General features: G+C 43.9%; 1 protein-coding gene across 5 annotated transcripts in view; it reads left to right on the top strand.

The window, feature by feature from the left end:
• Positions 1-15,104, top strand: part of MAPKBP1 (mitogen-activated protein kinase binding protein 1) — a 120,740-nt gene extending 105,636 nt beyond the window's left edge. For 2 of the 5 annotated variants that reach the window (XM_027818141.3, XM_043549845.1), the window contains 8 exons: positions 83-258; positions 1,936-2,081; positions 2,585-2,764; positions 3,897-3,975; positions 5,768-6,078; positions 7,157-8,044; positions 11,157-11,242; positions 11,842-15,104. In XM_027818141.3, coding sequence (XP_027673942.2) covers positions 83-258; positions 1,936-2,081; positions 2,585-2,764; positions 3,897-3,975; positions 5,768-6,078; positions 7,157-8,044; positions 11,157-11,242; positions 11,842-12,135 — 2,160 coding nt within the window. In that variant the 3' untranslated portion in view covers positions 12,136-15,104. Of the gene's footprint in view, positions 1-82; positions 259-1,935; positions 2,082-2,584; positions 2,765-3,896; positions 3,976-5,767; positions 6,079-7,156; positions 8,198-11,156; positions 11,243-11,841 lie in introns of all 5 variants that reach the window. The other 3 variants (XM_043549843.1, XM_043549842.1, XM_043549846.1) reach the window with 2 other exon arrangements.
• Positions 15,105-22,608: the final 7,504 nt, after the last annotated feature.

The following is a 22,608-nucleotide window of genomic DNA, read 5'->3' as shown; positions in this document are numbered from 1 at the left end:
GCACTGTATAACTCCCAAGATGCCCTGCGGACGTCAAGGAAATACACTAGTAACCTCTACTATTTCTGTATTTCTGCACCAGGTTGGAGACTCCATAGCTCCTCAGGACAAGGCTCCTCGGCCTTGTGTCCGACCCCAAATGATTCGGCTTGTGTCCTGTGAAGAGGGGGTTTTCACTCAGGAACTGGAGCCCTTTGAGAGTGAGGAATGTGTAATCTACCCTGAACAAGATGAGATCCATCCCACCGACAGTAGCAGGTTAAAAAAACCAAACAATCTCTTTTGTATATGGCTAAGCCACTGCTGCATTATTTTCCTTGTCTGCAGCTGTGGTAACTTGGGTGAGGTGATTTATTGTCAGCTCGATGCTGACATGTTTAGTTAAGGACTTTACTAATGCACTCCTGATTCTAAAGGGAGCTGAACCTAGGGTTCAGTAAAATAGTCTCTGCTTGCAAGCAAGTCATGCATGTCAGCAAACTCCTCCAATTTCTCCTTAAAATAGACAAGTTGGAAGAACCTCTCTTTTTCTTCCTCCCTTATGTGGGTTGAATTTAAATAATGGAAAATCTTATGCTGGAAACCCTCCTGACGGTGGAGGTGTATTTGGCTGTGGAATGGCCACCCTACGGATGTGGTGGAAACCCTATTGTTTGGGACATTTTAAAACCAGGATGGACAAAACTAATGAACATGCATGCGATGACTTCATAGTGGCAGGAAGCTGGACTACATCAGCTAAATGGAATCAGAGAGACTGAGAAGACCTTTTGTCTTCCATTTTCTTTTCTTCCTTTCTGTTTTAGACCATTCCACTTTACACCTTGTATCCCCTCACTCCCCCATTTCATTTTCTGAATAACACTCCCTCTCCTTCCACTTAGAGCTGTTTAATTCCCCCACTCCTGTTCCAGTACAGAGTAACGGTTGTGAGTTTTCAGTGAGCTCTCAAAGAATAGTGCAAGCCAACTTTATGTAGCTGAAACTTTTAATCCCCCTCCCCCACCGCCTGCCCGCACCCCAGTTTCTCTTTATTTATGTTTTTAATTTTATAGTAATAATATTTAGACAGAGCAGGCCCATGTGCAGTTCCAGCATGTTAGAAAGGGGGGGGCCTATGATGGTGTTGGATACAGATTGGACATGTTACAAAGCACACACCTTTTGCAAGCTGTCAGGGCTAATCTCCCTACAGTTATTTTACAGTAAATATCTGTCATGGTGACTTTCATGTTCCAAGTCAGATCTTAGCGCCTGGGCTGAATCCAAAGTATTCCATGAAATGGATCACTGTAATCTTCACAAATAAGGCGAAAGGATACCATTGGCCTTGCTCGTTGATGTGGAGCTGGGACAAGAGCAAGGATTCGAATCTTCTAATGCTGACTTCCATGCAGTATTCACTGATGAAAATCAGTCTTGCTGTCCTCAGAATCTGCTTTATTTCACAACACTAAGACCCTCAGAGAAACAGGACATAAGAGTGTGGAAAGACAGACACCGGCTTAGGCCTCAAATTCTGGAAAAATTGAGTTTACAAAATCGGTGACTAGGAATGTTATGGAAAATACCCCTTCTTTTTTTTCAAATGGACTAGTGCATTCATTTTCTTGCAGTGTTGGAAACCCCACCACAGCAGCTCTGTTAGTGCCTGAAAATCAAAATGTGAAACTGAGTATAACCAGAAAGTGAAACAGACCAGTTTGATTTTCCTGTCCAAGCCTAATGAAATGCAAAAATAAACTGTATAAATGGTAAAAGAAATAAACTTAATTTTTAAATGACTTTTTTTTCCTTAATAATCAAAGGTGTTACTAACACAGGTAAGGACTCTAAAAATTATAATCTTTAACTGGATTATTATAATTAAATTATTATAATAAAAATTATAATCTGTAACTCTTCTAGTTTGTACTCTTCCTGTCTCTCTTGTAGTGAGTTCCAGGTAAAAGCGCTGCCCCACGGGAAGCTAATTAGAGGTTACCCCAGCAACGGATGCCCTGATAAGCACAGTCCTGACAGTGCTTGCTCTGTAGATTACAGTAGCAGTCGCCTCTCCAGCCCAGATCATCCAAATGAAGGTGAGATGTCAATACATGATATGAGCCCATTTTCACACAACATGGAACGCTGCAGAAACTTACTGGGATCATTCACTGCCAGGCTTGGTGGCAAACTGGACTCAAAGACGTGATGTGATCTTTGGGAAGCTAGGATGATGCTACTTTCCTATTAAAGTAAAGCTCACCCTGGTATTACCATAAAAAGATTCAGGTACTTCTGATTATGCACTTCCCTGAATACATTTGAGAAGGGTTAGGGGGTGAAGTGGATTGCTGCCTGCTCCCTTAACTACCTGCACAGTCAGACCACTCTGTGCTGTTGTCCTTGTGGGCTGTGCTGCCAGTGTAATATTGTACATCTGGGAATTGCATCCTAATGGCAGTAATGCTGATTTGTGGGTGCTCTGACCTTAGTCCTTAATGTGCCACCTTCATGAGTAACTGCTTCTTAGAATGATGTTCAGTTGTGGCCAGGATGCAGACATTATTGTGACTGTACATTATTTTCCACATCATTCCAGATTCTGAGAGCACAGAGCCCCTCAGTGTGGATGGCGTCTCAGACCTGGAGGAACAGGTGGATGGGGAGGACGAGGAGGATGCAGGCACTAGCATGCTGGTGGTAGAGGTCCCCAAAACTCCAGATCAGGAGAAGTTCCTCAAGCAGCATTTCGAGACTCTGGTCAATGGTGGTGAAAAAGGTACACCTTCAAACCAAGTGGAAGAACTTTCTCCCTGATGAGATTTTGATAGCTCCAGACCCATCTGCTTTATAAAACCAAGTAGACCCCAAAGGTTCTGTCTTGCTGTGGCTCACACTTTACAACTGCTGAACCTTGCCTGTGTGTGGTGGGAAGGTGGTAGAGGTAAAGCAAAGTAGAAAGGCCTAAAGAAAAGGGTGTCTGATAACTCCCACAATGTGCAGATGAGAATGTGTGTAAGGAAATGTGGCTATAGAAAGGAATCCTTGTTTCTTGGATTACTGCAGTGTTTCTCAGCCTGGGGGTTGTGACCTCCAAGCGAGTTGTGGGATGGGTTTAAGGGGGTCGTGGGCTCTGGCTTTCAACCCCAGCCCCAGGCAGCAGAGCTGGGGCTCGGCAGTTTCAGTCCCCTATCTTTTCAAGTCTTAGTAGGGGTGGGGAGTCACAAATTTTTTTTTAAGTCCAAAGGGGGTCGCCAGCACACAAAGGTTGAGAAACACTGGGTTTGTGAAACTGTTCTTGTTGATCTGGTGAAGCACTGTCCCTGGGATCTGGAGTCCCATTCTCTTGTCCCATCTCTAGCTTTGCCGTGTAAATGAATTAAGTGGTAAATGTGTCCATCTGTATAATAAGATGGGGTGGCCTCTAGTGGTGCATATTTGCATAGCAAACATCACAAAAGACTGATGAGAAGCAGGGCAGAGGGCGAGAATGAGGACATCAAATTGGAAAAAGAGATATTTAGTTTGTGTCAGTCATTTCAGGGATTAGAGTGGCTTGCTAGTCATGATAATGATTGTACCTAGCATCGTCCCTGCATGCAGTCTATTTTTCTCCCACAAGCCTAGATACAGGATAAGAAGAATCTATGGGGAAAGGAAGAGCAACGTCCTTAGGAAACCCTTCTTTCTTTTAGTATAGTTTGAGGCTGGGGAATTGTGATGTTCTGAGTAGAATAGAAAAGGGCAGCAGGAGATAAAATTAATTCTCTGTGTTGTCTTATTGCCTCAAGCGGTTCTTACATCTCCTTTGAAATGGAGTAGCGCCTTCTAGAATTCATCTGAAAAAACTTCATTTGTCCTAATGTTTGCATCTTGTTGTATAATTTACACATTTCCTCCTGAATCCATAGGTGGATCATGTAGGACCCTGGAGAGAACTGAAAATATCAGCATTTCTTCTCGCTTTCTCTCCCAGTCCCCGGCCCTCAGGTACAACTCTGCTTTTTTTAGTAATGTGAATAGAGTTCTTCCTGGGCACTGGTCTAAAACATGCCAGCAGCCTTCTGGGTTTGACATACTTTGTCACAGTGGTCTCTTTGGATGGGGACCTGGCAGGTGGCTGCAAACTGTCACAGATCAGATTGTCCATTCTGTATCATCCTAGCTACTCTACATCGGCCTAAAGCAATGCTGCTGCTTATCTAAAAAAAGAAAAGGAGGACTTGTGGCACCTTAGAGACTAACCAATTTATTTGAGCATGAGCTTTCGTGAGCTACAGCTCACTTCATCGGATGCATCACGAAAAGCTTATGCTCAAATAAATTGGTTAGTCTCTAAGGTGCCACAAGTACTCCTTTTCTTTTTGTGAATACAGACTAACATGGCTGTTACTCTGAAACCTGCTTCTTATCTAATTTGCTTTTCAACATTTATGTTCAGTTTTATTTTCTGCATTTCATTCAGCTTGGACAATGAAAATGTACTAGTCAGTTTTGTTTTTGTTTATAGTCAGTTCCTAATCAGCTTCATTTCTGGTTTCCATTCAGTGTCTAGGTTATAAACACTGCAGGGGGATTTATTTCCTCTAAAATTAACTGTTTCCATTGAAATTAAAATGAAACAAAAATAATGTAAACATGTCTACTGATTGGTTTTATAAAAGCTTTAATATACACAACATCACAATATACAGGAGGTCAGACTAGACGATCATAATGGTCCCTTCTGACCTTAAAGTCTATGATTCTATCTAAACTTTGGGTTCAAATTGACTTGACAGCATCATTTAAAACTGAGCTAGGTTCACCTTTAGCATTCACAGGTTATGTCCACATTAAGGGTTTTAGAGAAACCTCCTGCCATTGCTTAAGTGGCAGTGCAGGTTCCACCCCAGAGGTAGTGTAGACTGACTGTTAGTGTTTTTGTCATTGTGTACCCCTGCTCATCACAGGGTTAGTCACCATCTACTGGCATTTTGCCACCATGGTTGATGCTAGCGCTTCTACTGTTACTAGTTTTAGGAGCGCTGCAGTGGTGCCACAGCAAAACTGGGAGATTTCCAGAAAAGTCCAGTTTAAAGCAGCTGTAGGGTAATCTGCATACACTCATGAATACGTGATGGGGTTTTTATCTGCCCAAATGCCAATCCAGTCAGGTGGAGCAGAGCCTGTTGGGGTTAGGGACAACCCTACTTTCCCCTGCCTTGGAGGAAAAATGAAAATGATGGTACTTCTAGTGCCTTTCACCTAAGGAGAGCAAAAGATTTTCCAAACATGCAGCCCATAAGATCCTGACCAGCTTTGATGTGTGTTATACCAGGACTGACCAATCACCAGATGTGCTGGGGGTTCCTCTGGGAAACACTCTCGTGGAAGGAGAGAGGGTTTTGGTGTTGGCAAACTGAGCTGGGAGGGACCAGTCCTGACCTGACCCAACCCGACCCATTTCTCCCCTGATAGAATCTCTCCTTCTCTCCTGGCTTGCCTTCCTGCTAAGTCCCTCCATGAAACACTTGACCCAGGGCTATTGGTGGTACTTAATGCTCATCGTATCACCCAGGATAGGATACTTTGAGACCAGTACTGCTTTGGGGGAAAAATAGACCAGTGTGGCGACCGTACAGGTTAGTTTGACATTTCACTCTCCATTTACCGAGATCTTTGCCCCGAGAAGCTGGCTTAATAAGTTTGTACTTCTTTACCCAACGCCATCTATTTATTTATTGATTTGTGATTCATTTGTTGCCGCCTTGAGAGTCTTATCTCTGCCTTATCTCTGTAGGCGTTTGTCACGCTCCTCATCAAATCTGATCCTGGATCAAAAGCCCATTGAGGCTTCAGCCCAATCAAAGAAGGTTTCTGTCGACCTGCTGAAAAATGGGAACAGCCATCATAATGCTGCCTTGGAGAATGCCAGCCTTCTGGATGGTGTAAATTCTTACCGGTCCATTTACACCCAAAGAAAACGGAAGTCAGCAGTGGAGACTAATAGGCTTGCTGTGGGACCTGGAAGAGTTATCGCACCCTTTCCAGAGGGTACTGGGAATGCGGGGATGAGGAAGTCCCAGTCAGTTCATGACCTCATTCACGATGGTAAGGAAGTGGATGGGACTGCAGTGTAACTCCAAGAGTAAATGGGGGTGGGGGGGACTAAGTTTTAGTAGAGATGTAAATTAATCATAGTTCTTGTGGTAGGTGAGCTACAGGCTCTGGTCTGTCAAGGAAAATATTCTTAATTACTCAGCAGACTAGTCTGCGGCTTCCACCAACTGTTGGCTCTGGCCGGGATCATTGGATTAGCTGGCCTTCCAAATGAGTAGGAGGAATAGAGGGGTTGGTGGGGGTAGAGTTCAACTTTCATTCTGACTCTGAAATACTGAAAGCAAAAAAACCCCGACCAAACAAAAAAAGTCAAAGTTTGCCATCATTGGTGCACTCTGTCAAGGGGAAGGAAGTGCCCTGTGGCAGTGAACTGGAAATGCTGAACTAATGACTTTGTGGCTTGGCCAAGCTGCCGTAGCAAAGGCTGGACATCCTGAAATTTCTATAATCTGTGTCCATTCTGAAGTGAGTCAGCATTCTTGGCCAAGCCCTCAGTCCTCAGCATACAGCCGCCATCCTCATAACTAGCACTGTCTAACAGTCTCAACAGGGAGGCCAAGAATGGACTGAGCCGTGAACAAAGAATTCCTCTCTGCTCAGAGCTGGTTGCAGTAGGTCAGGATTGGTCAGGAGGAGGTCAGGATTAAGGCACATTGGCTGGGCAACAAGGTGGCCCTTTCACCAACACTAAATTCACTATTTTTTGTTAAAACCACACTACTCTATGTAAATGAGTAGGATGAGGAGAGATGCGAAATGAGGACTTTAATCTGCTTCCTCTGATTTCCTCTCTCACTTAAAAATCCTAGTTTCTAAGGTCTTCTAGCCTCAGGCCTTATGGGAAGGTCATCTTCTTAAGATAAGCAACAATGCCTCTGGGGAGTGAAGGAGGGGGAGGAGCTCATCTTTGAGATCCGGCTACATTAATACTGTTGCAGTCGTTCTAAATACCTCTGTTCCAGAAGCTGAGCTGGAGTTAATAGGTTGGTACAGTTGTGATTCTTTCTGATTGCACAGTTCACTGCAGCCTTTATCTAGTTTTGTACGTTTGTCTGTTTAATTTTTGCAGATAAGAGTCCAGGAGTGATATCCTCTATCAGGCAACGTCCTCAGACACTAGTAGTGGTTGAGAAGGATCCAAAACCTAATCATTGCAGGCCATTGTCTGCAAGCCTGCTGAAGATGGATGGGTCCAGCTCCCTGCTGGTCAAAGACAGTAAGGTTGTAAAATCAAAGTCCTACATGAATCCCACAACCAGCTTCATGGCCAAGGTGTCACGCAGCATCTCTGTAGGGGAAAATCTATGCCTTGGCGACTCTGTCGAAACACTGACTGAGCAGAGGACCAGCCCACAGGGGCCTGAGAAGATACAGATAATTCCCCCAGCAGAGACTGAGAAGAACAAGCCACCTACAAAAGAAAATGTCCCAGGGAAGCCAGCCCTTGAGCAAGTTGTAAGCTGCTCATCACCCAAGTCCTTTCACAGCAAGTTGGCATCATCAAACCGCGCACACTTGATTCTTGACATCCCCAAACCATTGCCTGACAGACCCACCTTGGCTTCTTTCTCACCCACCACCAAATCTAAAACCCCACTTGAACCAGAGTCTCCTCAGTCACCTGCTGGGGTCTGTAAAAAGAAATCTTCTCTTCTTGAGGGACGGGCCTTCAAGAGGGAGAGCCAAACTGCTGTATCTGTTGGACCTGCTAAAGAGAGCCCAGTGGAGAATCCAGCACTGAGGATAGATCGCCAGGATGAGCCAGGGGTCACTAATCCAAAACTAAAAGAGTTTTCAGACGGCTTGCACCCAAGGTCTCCTGAAAGCACACTGCCCAGATACAGAGAGAGGTTCTCCAGCATTAGCTGTGTGCTAGACAACCCACTTGGACTTTGCCCACTAGACCCCATCAGGCCAAGGTCTCCCACAACAGTGGCTGCCTCGGCACAGAACTCAGGTGTGCACGGATACCCATCTCTAATCTTCTTCCCCCTTCTGTCTCCTGTCTTTGTGAACCGCTTCACGATTCCATCACATTTCTTTACGTCCAGCTTCTGGCCTGTCTCGTCTTGTCTGCACCTGTCTCGTTCCATAAGTCACCCCCTCAATGGTGAGACATTTCAGTCTAACATCTTTTACTCTGACTTGAATTTCTGTTTCCTCTCTGTCTTGTGTCTTACGTCATGTTTAGTCAGATAGCAGCCGAATGTTCTGCAGACCTGGTAGCATCCAAGTTTCCCTAAAGGGAATGGCAGGTGGAATGTAATACACACATATAGACACCGTGGGGATTCCCAGCTTGCTAGCTTTTGGGGTTGAAGAAAAAGGTGTGGGGTTAATACACCATAACTTCTGAATTATTTATAAATGGGAGGGTGTAAGCTGGAGGGTTACTCCTCAGCCCAAGAAAGAACTAATGCCATGCCCCAGTCTGTTTCCGGCCTTCCCCTCAGGGCACAATCGGTTGGTTCAATAGAAAACTCCTGGGTAACATCAAAACAAAGCAATTTCCATGCTCCACAGGGGCTGCAGTCCCCAGTGACTTTTCCCTTGCCTCTCTGTTATTCTCCAGAAAGAAGGGATACTCTTCCCTTGAATCCATTGCTATGTCCTGTGACAGGTGGGGTAGTCCGTAACCCTTTCCTGGCTGTTTTAACTTGTCATCGGGGACAGTGTACAGGGCAGTGGACTGTTTGGCAGGTCAGACAAACTCTTAACCCATCTTCTTTCCCAATGTTGTTAACCAAGCTGTGTAGGGAAATAAGTCACCTTTTATTATCTTCTGCTTGTCAGGGTCCTTCAGTAATGCTATCTTCCTCTCTACAGCGGTGAACTGTGAGGTTACAAACAATGGGTTATGACCCGTCTGATGGAAGCAGTGGATTGTAAAAGGAAAGCTTCATTTCTTATACACACAAAGCCTGGCAATCAAAAAAATAAAAAATAAAATAAAATGTAGAAAAAGTGTATCCACTGAAAGCTTGTGAAGAGAGGTTTTTATCTAGGTGTGGGGTTTTTTTTGTATTTTAGTAGTGCCTAGATGCCCTGATCTAGATTGAAGCCCCGTATTGTATTAGGCATGCTACACACATTTACAGCAAGACACATGGTCCTAGGCCTGAAGAGCGTATAGTTTAATACTATACATTAGTTAAGTTTCAGAACAATGAGTATATCTGGGCTTTTCAAGAGCTAGCACCTACTTGGAGCTATGGAATCTGATTCTACAACCATAATGTCACAGACCAGCTGTTTGCACTGGTGTGTTTGTTTTTCTCTAGATTTGAGAGTCAGAGCAAAGGTCACATGACTTTTGGGGTCAGTTCACAGGAAGTTTCAGCCCAAGATCTGTAAGGGAGACACAGATCTGCAGCTAGAAATCCTCCACCACCACCACCAACACCACCACCACCAAAAAAAAGCAAACGGGAAATGATAAAAGGCTCATACAGCCACATTTTTTTATTTATATGTAATATACAGCAAGCACTTTGTAAAAGGACGGTAATACAGCAGCTTAGTTTGATCTACTGGATAGGGAATTAGAATGAGGGTTAGAGACCTGAAGTTTTTATCCTTGTTCTGCTACTGACTCACTCTGTAACATTGGGGAAATGACTTGACTTTTCTGTTCCTCAGTTTCCCTTCTATAAATAGAATCTATAAAATGTGGAGATAAAGATACTTACTTTTTGCACAGTCCTGTGAGATCTAGATATAGGAAAGTGTTGTAGAAGTATTAAATATTGTTGTCATTACCGTGTTAACTGACCTATGTCTGTTTCTGAAGAGGTTCTGTCTCCACCTCTGAGAGCCTGTAGCTGAAAATGCCCATTCATTTTTACTACATTTACAGCCTCTCTTTGTGCTGGTGGCTCACAGAGCAGGAGGACAACATAAGTTGAAGATCATGGGAGAAATCCAGAAATGGTGCTGAACAGAAAGGGTTTAGCTTTGTTTCTAATTTAGTAAGGATCATTGACAAGAAAATTGAAGCCACTGTGTTCAGACTATTGGTGATTCAGGAGGCGAAGAATGCATGGATCTGAGATGCTGTCTGGGAGCATCAGCATATGCCACTGGCTTATCTGTTCTTCATGTATTTTTTTTTTATCTTGATGCTTGTGGCTAGGTTCCCCTTCAGCCTTTCAAAGGACGGCATCTCTAGTTTAGAAGTACAGAGTTACAATGTTCTTATGACCACTTTTTATTTTCTAGGTAACTAAAGGAGTCTGTCCAGTGCCTTTCAGAGCAGGAGATAATAGCTGCAATTGTGCCTGTGTGTCTGTCTATTTGTGTTGTTTAAAGACTGCCCACCTTCAGCTGTTTGACAGCTGGGTTAATAGGGGATATTAAGAGTATAGCTGAAGTTGTGCTTTTCTGGTATTTTTATAATTCTAATGTAATGGTAAACGTCATGTATTGTTGAAAAGTACAGTTCCCATTCTCATGGGTGCTGTTTGACAGCTCTACCTTGGTCCCCAACCGCAATACATTTTGACGATTTAAAACAACCTTCATTGTAATTCATCTTCATAACACATCAGATGCTTGTCTCAATCTGAAGATGGAGTAAAGAGAAGTACATGGGGTTATAGAGGAGTTTGGGGGCTGCTTAGTGGGACTTTAGGCTAGTAATGCCTTTTGCCTTTGGAGACCTTGACTTGGGTCACAAATGAAAGAGGCTTTGATGGTCTCAGCTTATCCACAGTTACAAAACCACACTGAGTGACAGAAATCAGGGCAGTTAGTCTCTGTTTTGCAGAGGCTGAGACTGGAAAAGTGGGAGTGTGGAATGTTAGAACTGAGGACCATCTCTGGAGAGGTATGTGAGGGATGCTTGCGCAGTGCTTGCCTACACAATGCATGGCTCAAGCCAGTCTGGTTTAGCCTCTCGTTTAAAAGTTGAATGAAACACACACGCGACCTTTAAAATAAGTATTAGCCACTGTATTGGGGAAGTGGTTATTCTACAGATGGATTTCCTAGCAAATGTGCAGGGGCTGGGGTGGTCTAGGAGATTGGGATATGTTCATGGCTTAGTTCTTTTGTTTATTCTCCCTCTTCAGAACGTCGCATCAGCATTGAGCAGTGTGAACATGTTGTATCTGAGCTCCAGGACAGCATGCGCAAGGCCATTCACCTTTACCGCATGGTGAGTGACCTCAAACACTGGTCTGCCAATCAGTCAGCTTGTCTCTAGACCTCAAGAGTTAAGTACACACACACGCTTGATGGATTGAGGCATTCTTCTGATCGTGTTCTAGTGACAGAGGCAGCATCTGAGTTTGGGGCTGGGAGTCAGGAACTCCTGGAGTCTAATTCTGGCTTATTCAATGGCTTGCCATATTGCCTTGGGCAAATCATTTAATCTTTGTACCTGATTGTCCCCTCGGTAAACTGAGGGTAAAAATTAACTCCCTTGCAGGGGTATGGAAAGGATCAGTGAATATTTATACAGGGCTTCAAATATAAAGCACGATTGAAATATTAAGTTTTATTATCCTCTGATTTTTCTCTTAAATCCTTTAATGCCCAGGGAAAGGATTAGCAAATATGATATGCAGTAGGAGCTGGGCTCTTTATGTGAGCACACATGCACCCTCCAATACCACTTTAAGGCAGACCCTATACTTAGAGCAGTGTATTGTACCCTTTGCTTAGACACATTTATGGCTCTCAATGGCCCTAAAGGGTTGAGAACACCTTCTTTTTGTCTTGTTTAAATACTAACTGCATTTTTTTAATTCTCAGGTATCCATGGACATGGAGTCTTCTACTGACAAAGATAAGATTGCTGGCCTCCTAACGGAAACGTTCTCCGTGATGAAGAAAGAACTGGACTCCCTGAAGGAAGGAGAAGAGCTCCAAAGGGCCAAGAAGGTGCTGGTGAAGCCACACGATGCCATTAGGTCGCTGAATGAGGGAAGTGGTGCTGCCCTGTCCAGTCCTAGGCGTTTTGGGGATGAGCAGACTCTGGCTTTGCTGGAACAGTACTCGGAGCTGTTACTACAAGCTGTGGAACGGCGCATGGACAAAAAACTCTGAAGCGTTGGCGGTCAGAAAAAACACTTTTTGAGTAAAACTGATAGCTCCATAGAAATAATCCCAGGAGGACCACCACAGTGGAAGCCTCAGACAAGTGCTGTCGCCACCCTGATCTATGGAGGGAGAGACCTTTTTAAACTGATCTTCTCAGCCCCATAGAACAGGTGTCTCCTAGTTTTTAGCAATGTGCTGGCCACAGTTTTAATAACTTTCCCCAATACTCTTCAGCTTCCAGTTTGTGAACACAGCCTGGAAAGAGGAGTGTAGAGAAGTTGTTTGGAAATCTGTCCATAGCTAGATGTTTGGCATCTCCCATAAGAACAAAAAGTAAATTCAGTTTGCCCAAGAAGCTCTGAACTGCTGACTAACAAAAGGGGCCTGGATGAAGCCAATCACTCCCTCCCAGGGCTTCATCAGAATCCAAAGGCAGACTTTTAAACGTTCTATTTATTAATTTATTTTTCTGACGTTTGCGCTAACCTTTTCACGAGTATTTGGTGGCCACTTCCTTCCCTTTTCAAACAAACAATTTTTTTCTCCTTTGCCGTATCCCTGCGAGACACAATCTCTGTATTATAGTAACCCCTAACAGCGGAGGCAGGCTGGAGTGTCTGTGCAATTACCAAATTGGTCTTCTCTGCTGCAACCTCTCTTGCTGATCTTCCTTTTCCCATCCCTGGCTTGTTTCCTGCAGTAATCCTGCTGTTGTGATGACGACCCTGTTGGCTTTTCCTTTTGTTTCAAAGACCGTCTGGGATATAATTTACCTCCACTCTCCTCTGAGGGGGGAGGATTTGCTACCCCTTGGATCAAGTTGTGGGGATTATGTAACAAGAACATTGTGGCTTTTTAAATGAGCTTTGGCATTTTATCTGTGCTCAAATACTTGAGATTGGGTTTTCATCAAACATTAAAAAGAAAAAGGTTGAAATAATGTAGGAAAATGAAAAGACAGCTACAAAATTCCTTTTAGCCATGTTCTGAGAGTGGAATTGGATACTGATCTCTTGATTCTAATGAGACTGTGGTGAAGGGGGTGAGTTGGAGGTGAATGATTTTATTGGGAGAAGTTAAGTGGGAGGCAAGGCCTCCATCTCTTTGAGCGAAGCCCTCGATCAGAGTGATCACCCATGCAACTGCTGCTCCCTTCCACTTTGATGCTTTCATTGTTCTGGTAGGAAAGACCGTCAATAGGTTTCACTGTCTCTACCAGGAAAACAGAATATTCTTAACCTTCCAGGGGAGCAGAGAATAATTTACATTTTCTAACGGACTACAGAAAATGATCTCCGGGGAGTGCTGAGCAACCAGTATCGGATATTGTGGGATGTAACTATCCCCATCCTTTCCCTACCCCTTCATGCGTCTCTTGATGGAGAAATAGAAAACCTTGCCCCTGTGAGATTGTGTGTGCAATAGCCTTCTTGCCTTATCAGACTTCTTCAAGCTGGCAATAATGTATTTATTGTCATGGCTTACAAGTATCCAGTGTTGCTATTGATCAGTATCAGTAAGCTAGTAAAATAGGATGTGGTGTAGGGGAATCCATATCAAAGCAGGTGGCTACCCAGGGAGATTATTCCATTTTCTTTCTCTGCCTTCAGTCTTCCTCTTAAAAAAACATAGAGCAGAACAGTCCCAGGGTGTGAAACTCTAGTATCTAGCCTAGCCCTGGATATAAATGTTGGCTGGCATCAGCAAAGGTCCTTTAAAGCTGGCCAGCCTCCAAAGATGTGTTCCGCGGTCATGGACTTGAAGTAGATTTTTCTGTAGTTGCTTTGGGGCAAGCTGGCCATCATTCTGGTCTTGTGGTTCTCTAGAATGGGGCTGGCTTTTCGCTGCACTTGGGAACTGGGGACCTGCAGTGCAGCCTTTCCTCTACATGACTGGCTGGTCTGGGGCCAGCTGGCCCATCTGTTTGCTGCACTCCAGGGCTGGGGGACCTGCAGTGCGGCCTTTCCTCTACATGACTGGCTGGTCTGGGGCCAGCTGGCCCATTGGTTTGCTGCACTCTGGGGCTGGGGGACCTGTGGTGCAGCCTTTTCTCTACATGACTGGCTGGTCTGGGGCCAGCTGGCCCATCTGTTTGTTGAACTCCAGGGCTGGGGACTTGCAAGGCGGCCATTTCTCAGCTTGCTGGCTAGCCATCAGTTCGTTGAGCTACAGAATTGGCGACTTCAGGTGCAGGAAGCCCTTTCAGAGCCTTTCAGCTGGTTCCTCCTGTCATCTGACTCTATCTGTCCAAACGTTTCAAGTGTCCTCTCTGACCTCTAGTTCAATAGAGTTATACTGTACTTCAAGGTTTAAACCTCAGATTGCTGGGCTTCTAGTCCCCTCCCACCATTGTGTTGTGCTGAAGGGTATGGTGAGCTGGGATTTTGTGGGCAGCATCTATGGCAAATGGAAAGGAGCTGTTTGCATAGGAATGAAGTGAAGATCTCTGGGAACTTCCTTAGGTGGAGGGGGCAGGGATGCTCACGAATGGAATGTGAGATGGCAATCCTGTTGGTTCTCTGATGGGGATAGTCTGGGTCAGGCTGACTGTGTGGGTCAACCAGCTATTCTCCCTTCACTTTCAGACTGTGAAAACGTATGTGCCAGTCCACAGGAGGTTTCTTGCTGGTACTGGGGCACAGACACTCAGGTAAAATAGCAGTACCTTCAACCCAGGCATCTTCTGGTACTGGCAATAGTGGTTTGAGGGTTCTTCATATGCCTTCCCTTGTAGAATTGATTCCATTTTATTATTATTTGTATTTAAAGTATGAGGTGGTGACACCGGATTGGAAAGAATGCTGCAGAGCAGATGGTTGGAATGAATAGAATATGCCCCAAAGCTATTCCTGTTAGATACAGTAATCCAATCCATGGCGTACCTCGGACTGTCGTAGGTGAAAAGCAGCAGCTATCAGGATTCACAGTAGTGTCAGATACGGCTCCCTCAGAGTAATTCACAGAGAGTGAGTTTTTAAAAAAAAAAGATGAATAGGATTTTTGTGCGTGCTGGATGTGGACTTTGCCTGGGTCCTGGGTGTAGGTGGGAAAACAGCAAACGGGGCAAGTGTCTAGTTAGAATTGTGGTAGGGGCAGGCTCAAGCAAGTAGATCGGCAGGCGGGGGCGGGGAATCTGTAGAGTGTTTAGCTTTAAAATAATTAGAAAGCAGAGTCAGGGCCTCCAGGAGAATAGTGTTAGGAATAGAAATAGGCTTGGCTTCAAGAACATAGGCTGGCCAATAAAGGCCTTGACGGGGTATGAAAGATGTAGTGCAGCAGAGGCAGGGCTTCAGGGAAGTAGAACCAGGACTGAGTTTAGAGGTGTGAATTAAAGAATAGGTGGGGTAGTTGTTTTGTTTAATGCCTTTTTATTGAGCCCCTTTTTTCCCACCTGCTCCCATGTAAACAGCTCTTTCTTAGAAGGTGTGGGAAGGCTAAGGTATGTAACCTCAACCATTTGCTTAAGATTTAGCATTAAGAGGAGTTGTGAAGCTAAAGACCTATAAATCAAAGTGATATCCCAAGTTTGGTGGTGAGAAGGGGTGAAGGGAGAAAGTGTTGCAGAGAGAAAACTTGATTCAGTAGATATATAGATATATATGGCAATTCCCTCATGATTTCCCATTGCTGGCAGTAGGAAGTGTGCTGAAAAATTCCAGTTTTGAGAACAAAGGGAGCAGAAAGTGCAGTTGGTAGCTGCAGGCCGCACTGCTTACATTTGACCTGCATGTACATCATAGGTCATTCCATAGTCTGGCAGGAGAAATCCTGAACAATGATTGGTGGCTGGCAAGTGAAGAAGATTGTGGGAGGAGGCAGTTTTGGAGCCTGGACCCCTTATAGATTTGTGTGTGTGCAGATGTAGCGTATTAAAGGAAATTATTGGTTAGCAAAAACTTTTAAAGAATTTGGGCCTACCACTCTATCCTCTTTGCGTAAACGCCATCCCTCCTATCAGGATGTTCCTGGTTGAAATGACAATAGTTTTTTCTTCTCATCTTGATGTAGCTTGTGTTACTTTTCCTGAGGGAGCTCTTAGGACAATGCACAAAGACCTGTGAACGGGTGGTGCCGTGGAAAGTACTTGAATCTGACAAGACAGCAAACCCTTTGTGTTTAGTTCCCTCTAAAGCCAACTCATGTTTTTGGCCGAACATTGAGATGCACAGCTGGTGCTCTTACATGAGCCTGCATTTCTTTCACTTTCTCTCTCAGGTAGTCTCCTTTCTGAGGAATCTCCCAAGTAAAGGTTGGGGCAGGTCTTTTAGCACTCTCCTCACTCATCAAATCTCTGAGGAAGCAGTATATTTCTCCAAAGGAGTTGAAACAGTATGAACTTTCAATTTTAAAGTACATTTTAAAAATCAAAAACAGAAGTGGAGGTATTTAAACGCTGTTGGTATACTCCTGCATTTGTAAGTTTTTTCCACTTGGGGTGCAGTGTCCCGGAAATTAAATGATAAAAACCTCATTTAGAAGAAAAAAACAAAAACACAAGACTTCTTGCAGCCCTGGAGTGCTGTTGAGCAGATGTAGATAAGACTAGGATGTCCAGAATTCCGGATTGCTTGTTGTAAATAATGTACCGGATTGGACTGCATATTCGTGTGGGTAACCTGCTGTAAAGCATGGACAAAGATGCATGGGGCAGCAATTTTAGGAACAAGCCATGTCCACTCTGCATGTCTTAGTTATGCCATAGGCACCAGACAAAGAACTCTTTACCCGTGTTTTTCAACACTACCTTTTTTCCTCCACCGTTTTAAAAACACAAAAACAAAATCTTTATTTATGAATGTGTGTTTTTTTTATACTTTGGCTTTAGGTAAAAACAAATTAAATCTTTAAAATGTCTTTTTTTTTAATTATTTGGAAAAAAACTGTTTTATGTTTGTGGGATTTTTGCACTGTGAGGCACCCGTCTGGGGCCTGTTTTTAACTCTGTATTCATTTGTACTCTGTGTCTTAAACAGTTTCAATAAAAATGTGATAATTTGTTACAAACCCATCTTTAATAGAGTTTATGGCCGGAAGGGACCAGGACTATCATCTAGTCTGACCCCTTGTGAGAATGAGCTAGGGAGGTGCCTAACTCCACGCAAAACAGCCCGAGGAAGAGGCGCTGCTGCCTACCTTGTAGCCTAGTGGTTAGAGCACTCACCTGGGATTGGGGAGACTCCTGTTCAAATCCTTTCTCCTACTCTGCCTGATGGGGGAATTGAGCCTGAGTCTCCCACATCCCAACCTTGCTCTCTAACCACTGGGATAGAAGTTATCGGGGGTGACGCCATGTCCTCCTCCTGCCAGATTTTAAATGGGACCTGATTCTCAGCTCACCTACTGGATCGCCAGGCATCTGGTTTTCAACTGGAATGCCCAGTCAAAAAGGGACCCTGGTGGCTCCAGTCAGCACTGCTGACTGGGCTATTAAAAGTCCGGTCAGCATCGCAGTGGGGCTAAGGCAGGTTCCCTGGTTGCCATGGCTCCACATGGCTCCCAGAAGTAGTGGCATATTCCCCCTCTATCTCCTATGCATAGGGGCAGCCAGAGGGCTCCATGCGCTGCCCCCGACCCAAGTGCCGGCTCTGCAGCTCACGTTGGCCAGGAACCGCAGCCAATGGGACCTGCGGGGGTGGTGCCTGCGGACGGGGCAGCACGCAGAGCCGCCTGGCCACACCTCCACGTAGGAGCTGGAGGGGGAACATGCTGCTGCTTCCGGGAGCCACCTGAGGTAAGCGCCACCCACAGCCTGCACCCCTGGACCCTCCCCCCCCACAACCCAAACACCCTGCTCCAGCCCTGATCCTCCTCCCACCCTCTGAACCCCTTGACCCCAGCCTGGAGGACCCTCCTACACCCCAAACCCTTCATCCTCAGCCCCACCCCAGAGCCTGCACCCCCAGCTGGAGTCCTCACATCCTCCCACACTCTGAACCCCTCATCCCCAGCCTGGAGCCCCCTGCTGCACACCTAATCCCTCATCCCCAGCCAGACGCTGCCCCCCGCCCCCAACTCTCTGCCCCAGCCCCTTCCCGCACTCTGAACTCCTCAGCCCCAGCCCGGGGCCCTCTCCTGCACCCCAAATCCCTCATTATTGGCCCCACACCTGAGCCCGCACCCCCAGCTGGAGTCCTCACCCCCCCACACCCCAACTCCATGCCACAGCCCAGAGCCCCCTCCCACATCGTGAACTCCTCATTTCTGGCTCCACCCTGGAACCTGCACCCCCAGACCAGAGCCCGTACCCCCTCCCGCACCTAGAATGACCAGATAGCAAGTGTGAAAAATCGGGACAGGAGGTGGGGAGTAATAGGCACCTATATAAGAAAAAGCCCCAAATATCAGGACTGTCCCTATAAAATCGGGACATCTGGTCACCGTGCCCACACCCCAACCCCCTGCCTCAGCCTGGAGCCCCCTCCCATACTCGGAACCCCTTGGATCCACCCCACAGCCCGGAGCCCCCTCCCACACCCCAACCCTGAGTCAGCCCAGTGAAAATGAGTGAGTGAGGGTGAGGAGAGCGAGCGACAGAGGGAGTGGGGATGGAGTGAGCGGGGGCAGGGCCTCAGAGAAGGGGTGGGGCAAGGCAAGGGTGTTCGGTTTTGTGTAAGTAGAAAGTTGGCAACCCTAATCCGGCCCCATAGACAAGATAGGCATTTGCCCCCCTCTTTCTTGGTGTGTAAATTGCTCTGGGGCTTAGGTGGAAGGTAGGAATCCAGGTGCCGACAGTAAGGCAGCTGTGTGCATGCCCAGAGGCAAAAACTTAGGTGCCTAAGTAACTTGTACCCTGAAAATGCAAGTGCTGAGTAAGTTTAGGTGCCTAAAGGGTTTGGTGGGAGTTTTGGGAATTGCAAAGGAGCTTAAAATTGGGACTTAGATACCTAAACCTTTGTGAATCTAGCCCTACGTCTCTATAATGTGGCCACAATATGTAGTGTACGTGCCTGGTTTCTTCAGATCTTCTTCATCAGAATGTTAGCACCCTCTTTCTTCTCAAGCCATTTCTCAGTGTTGTCAGTAAAAACATCCTTCACAGCACACATGTGCACGCTCTTGCTAACAACCTCTGCATGCAGAGGGGATAAAAATCAACATTTGTTTTTGTTTTTTTAAATTTTTTTATTTAAATGGGATTTTTTTGATAAAATGCTTTTTGAGGAAAAAACCAATTTAAAAATAGTTTTAAGATACATTATAGCTCAAAGATATCTCATCATAGAGTAGGGATTATAAATTCTAATTCTATAGTATGAGACAATATATTCGTGTAATGTTTAAGAAAAGTTTTGTAAATGAGTTCCAATAGTTCATGGATTAGGGACCCAATTTTATGTGGTTCCAGGGGCTTCTGTATAGATTATTTAGGTTAATCTTTCTATCTACTCCATGGGACTCAGTGCTCAGTCTAGAAGATACCATCAGAGATGCTTAGTTTTGCAGTTCTCAATCTGTGGAGTTGTCTCTCCAGAGATAACATGCTTGTTAGCAAAAATGTTTTTAAATAAATAATATAGAGAGGTAAGAAATAACAGACCTCAATCCTATTGTCCCTCTGTAAATTCATGTACAGAGAGTCAATCCCTTACCTCTCTCTAAAAGTGCAAAGTTTCAAAAAGTTCAAAGAATAGAAGATTGTTGGGGGTAGAATAGATCTGGACAATGAGAAGAAGTCTGGAGATAAATGTGAGAAGGGAGGGACAGGCAGTAGAAACAAAAGTGAAACTCTCTGAGCAGCATATTCCGGAAGTCTTGAGGTCTTCCTGAGTGTCGCCTTCATTGATTTGAGATTTACCATACCATTCTCTCACAGAAGGGAAAATCTATAATGGCAACAGGCCGTAAAAGAGACCCAGTTTGGGAATATTTTTTAATGAAGTTCTTCTATCTGAGGGTCAAACAGGCATGCGTGCAAACAGTGCAACAAAGAAATGCAAGGTCTGGTTGTCCGAATGAAACAACATCATGAGAAGTGTTCCTTCTCAGGAGGAAGCTGCGTTGAAGATGATGAAAGGAACATGTCTCAACATGCAGGATCTTCAGGTTGGTAAACTTTTTTATTTCATACTTCTTTCTTAAGGACTGCCTGTCTTCCTTCTGGACTGTTCTTGAATTCTCATGTTTGAGCAAAAAATATAGTTGTTACTCTATGGTACTCTCATTTTAGATGCAGTTGTGATAAAAATAAATAGCTGAAATAGGCAGATCTTCCTTTTACAATTTCACCTTAAAAGTAGTTCTAAGTGTCAGTGAATGCAATGAGTAATACTAAATGAGCAGTATGGTAATACTAATTAAATAACTGCATTGACTTATTTTGTTTAGGAGAATCCATCCTCAACATGCAGGGATTCAAAGACTATCCACCTTCAAGATCACCATCATTTTCTATAGCTTCAGAGTTATCTGCCAATGATAGTGTTTGTCACATCATATATGTCACATAGCCACAGTATATCACCTGTAGCAAAAGGAAAAAAAAAATTCATCTTCCAGAAACAACCAGAGATAAGTTTGTGGTAAGAACCAGCAGTTTGCAAAAAGAGGTAATTGATGAAAAAATTGCCCCATTTGTTTATGCAACAAACTCTCCTTTCCATATGATTGAGAACCCACACTTGGTTAACATGGTTTAGTCATTAAGACCAGGATACAGACCACCCAACAGAGCAGATGTCATGGGAAAATTGCTGAATAATGTGTATGAAAGAGAAATTAAGCAGTGTGCAAAAGGTCTAGAGGGTAAAATTGTTAACCTGAGTCTTGATGGGTGGAGCAATGTTCCTATCAATGATCCTGTTGTATGTGCTTGTGTGACAATAGAAGTAGGAATGTCTTCCTTACAGAAACAATTGATACATCAGGAAATGCACACACAGCAGAATACTTACAAGAAGTAGCAGTAAAAACTATAACAAACTGTGAAAAAAAATTCATATATCTAATACGCAGCTTGGTCACAAACAATGCTGCAAATGTATCCAAGATGAGAAGAATTTATTTAGAAGAGAGTGAAGAGAGTCCCAAGCTATCAACATACAGTTCAACTGCTCATTTGATGCATTTCCTAGCCAAAGACTTCAGTGTTCCAGAAATAAAATGTTGAAATTGCAAAATACTTCCGTAACAACCACTTTGGAGCAGCTCCTCCGAAAAAAGTGGGAGGAACCAACTAACTCTCCCACAAGACGTGCGATGGAACTCAGTAGTGGACTGTGTTGAGCACTAGATCAAGAACTGGCCTAATCTGATGACAGTTTGTGAACAAAATCATGAAAAAATAGATGGCACTGTCACAGCCAAAGTTCTCAACATTGAGCTTAAGAGAAATGTTGAACACATGCTGAGTATCCTGAAGCCTATTTCTGTAGCCTTGAACACCATGCAGGGAAATAGCTGTTTTATTGCTGACACTATAGAAATTTGGAAGGAATGGAGTGAGACCTTAAAAAGAGAAATATGCAATGACAGAGTTAAATTACAAGCATTAAAAAAACGAATGGGACAAGCACTATCTCCCGCTCATTTTCTTGCAGATATTCTCAATACTCGGTACCAGAGTCAAACCTTAACTGCTGAAGAAGAGGAGTTGGCTATGACCTGGACATCCAGCAATCATCCCTCCATAATGCCAACTATAATAAACTTCAGAGCTAAGGGTGAACCATTCAAGAAATATATGTTTGATGATGATGTTTTAAAGAAAGTCACACCAGTGAAGTGGTGGAAGTCACTTAAGCACTTGGATTCAGAGACTGTTGAAGTGATAATCTCACTTTTAACAACAGTAGCTTCTTCTGCCGGTGTAGAAAGAATATTTTCTTCCTTTGGACTAATTCATTCCAAATTGAGAAATTGTTTGGGACCTGAAAAATCAGGAAAGCTTGTTTTTCTTTCCCAGATTATGAACAAACAGGAAAATGAAGGTGACGACGACTGAGTTAGCTGCAGAAGCCAATATTTTAAGTTTCTCATGTGGACCTGGCTGACATAGTCGATTTAATTTGTTTTTTAAATATTTCATTTAACTATTTTAGTTTAAAAACAATTTTAACAAAAACAAACCTGATTTTAAAAAACTTGAATGTGTAACTAAATTCAAAAATTCATATGCTTGTTTTGTTAAAATATTATATGTTTGCTGTTGAAGAAAAAAATCCAGAATACATAACATTGTTGTTTTAGTTAAATAAAACAATTTAAATGTCTGTCTGGTGATGTTCTCCTCCTAATACAGCATGGCAAGAAAATCCTCCAAATATTAATGATTAACCTGTTGAACTGGAGATAGTTCAACTCCCAATGACTTCATAAATATCTGCTTCAGTTACCTTTGGTAAATGAAATAACCAACCAATCATTCATTTTCTGATATAGCTGTAAAACTAATCTGAAAAGTTTTCAAAATAAATCACTTAAAATGTATAGTGTGTACCTTCTAAAAAACAAACCTACATCTATCACTGAGCTGTGAAGAAT

The sequence above is a fragment of the Chelonia mydas genome, chromosome 6 (assembly GCF_015237465.2).
Source record: "Chelonia mydas isolate rCheMyd1 chromosome 6, rCheMyd1.pri.v2, whole genome shotgun sequence".
Classification (NCBI taxonomy): Eukaryota; Metazoa; Chordata; order Testudines; family Cheloniidae; genus Chelonia; species Chelonia mydas.
Note: the sequence above shows the minus strand (reverse complement) of the source record. Positions and strands in the feature narration are given on the sequence as shown.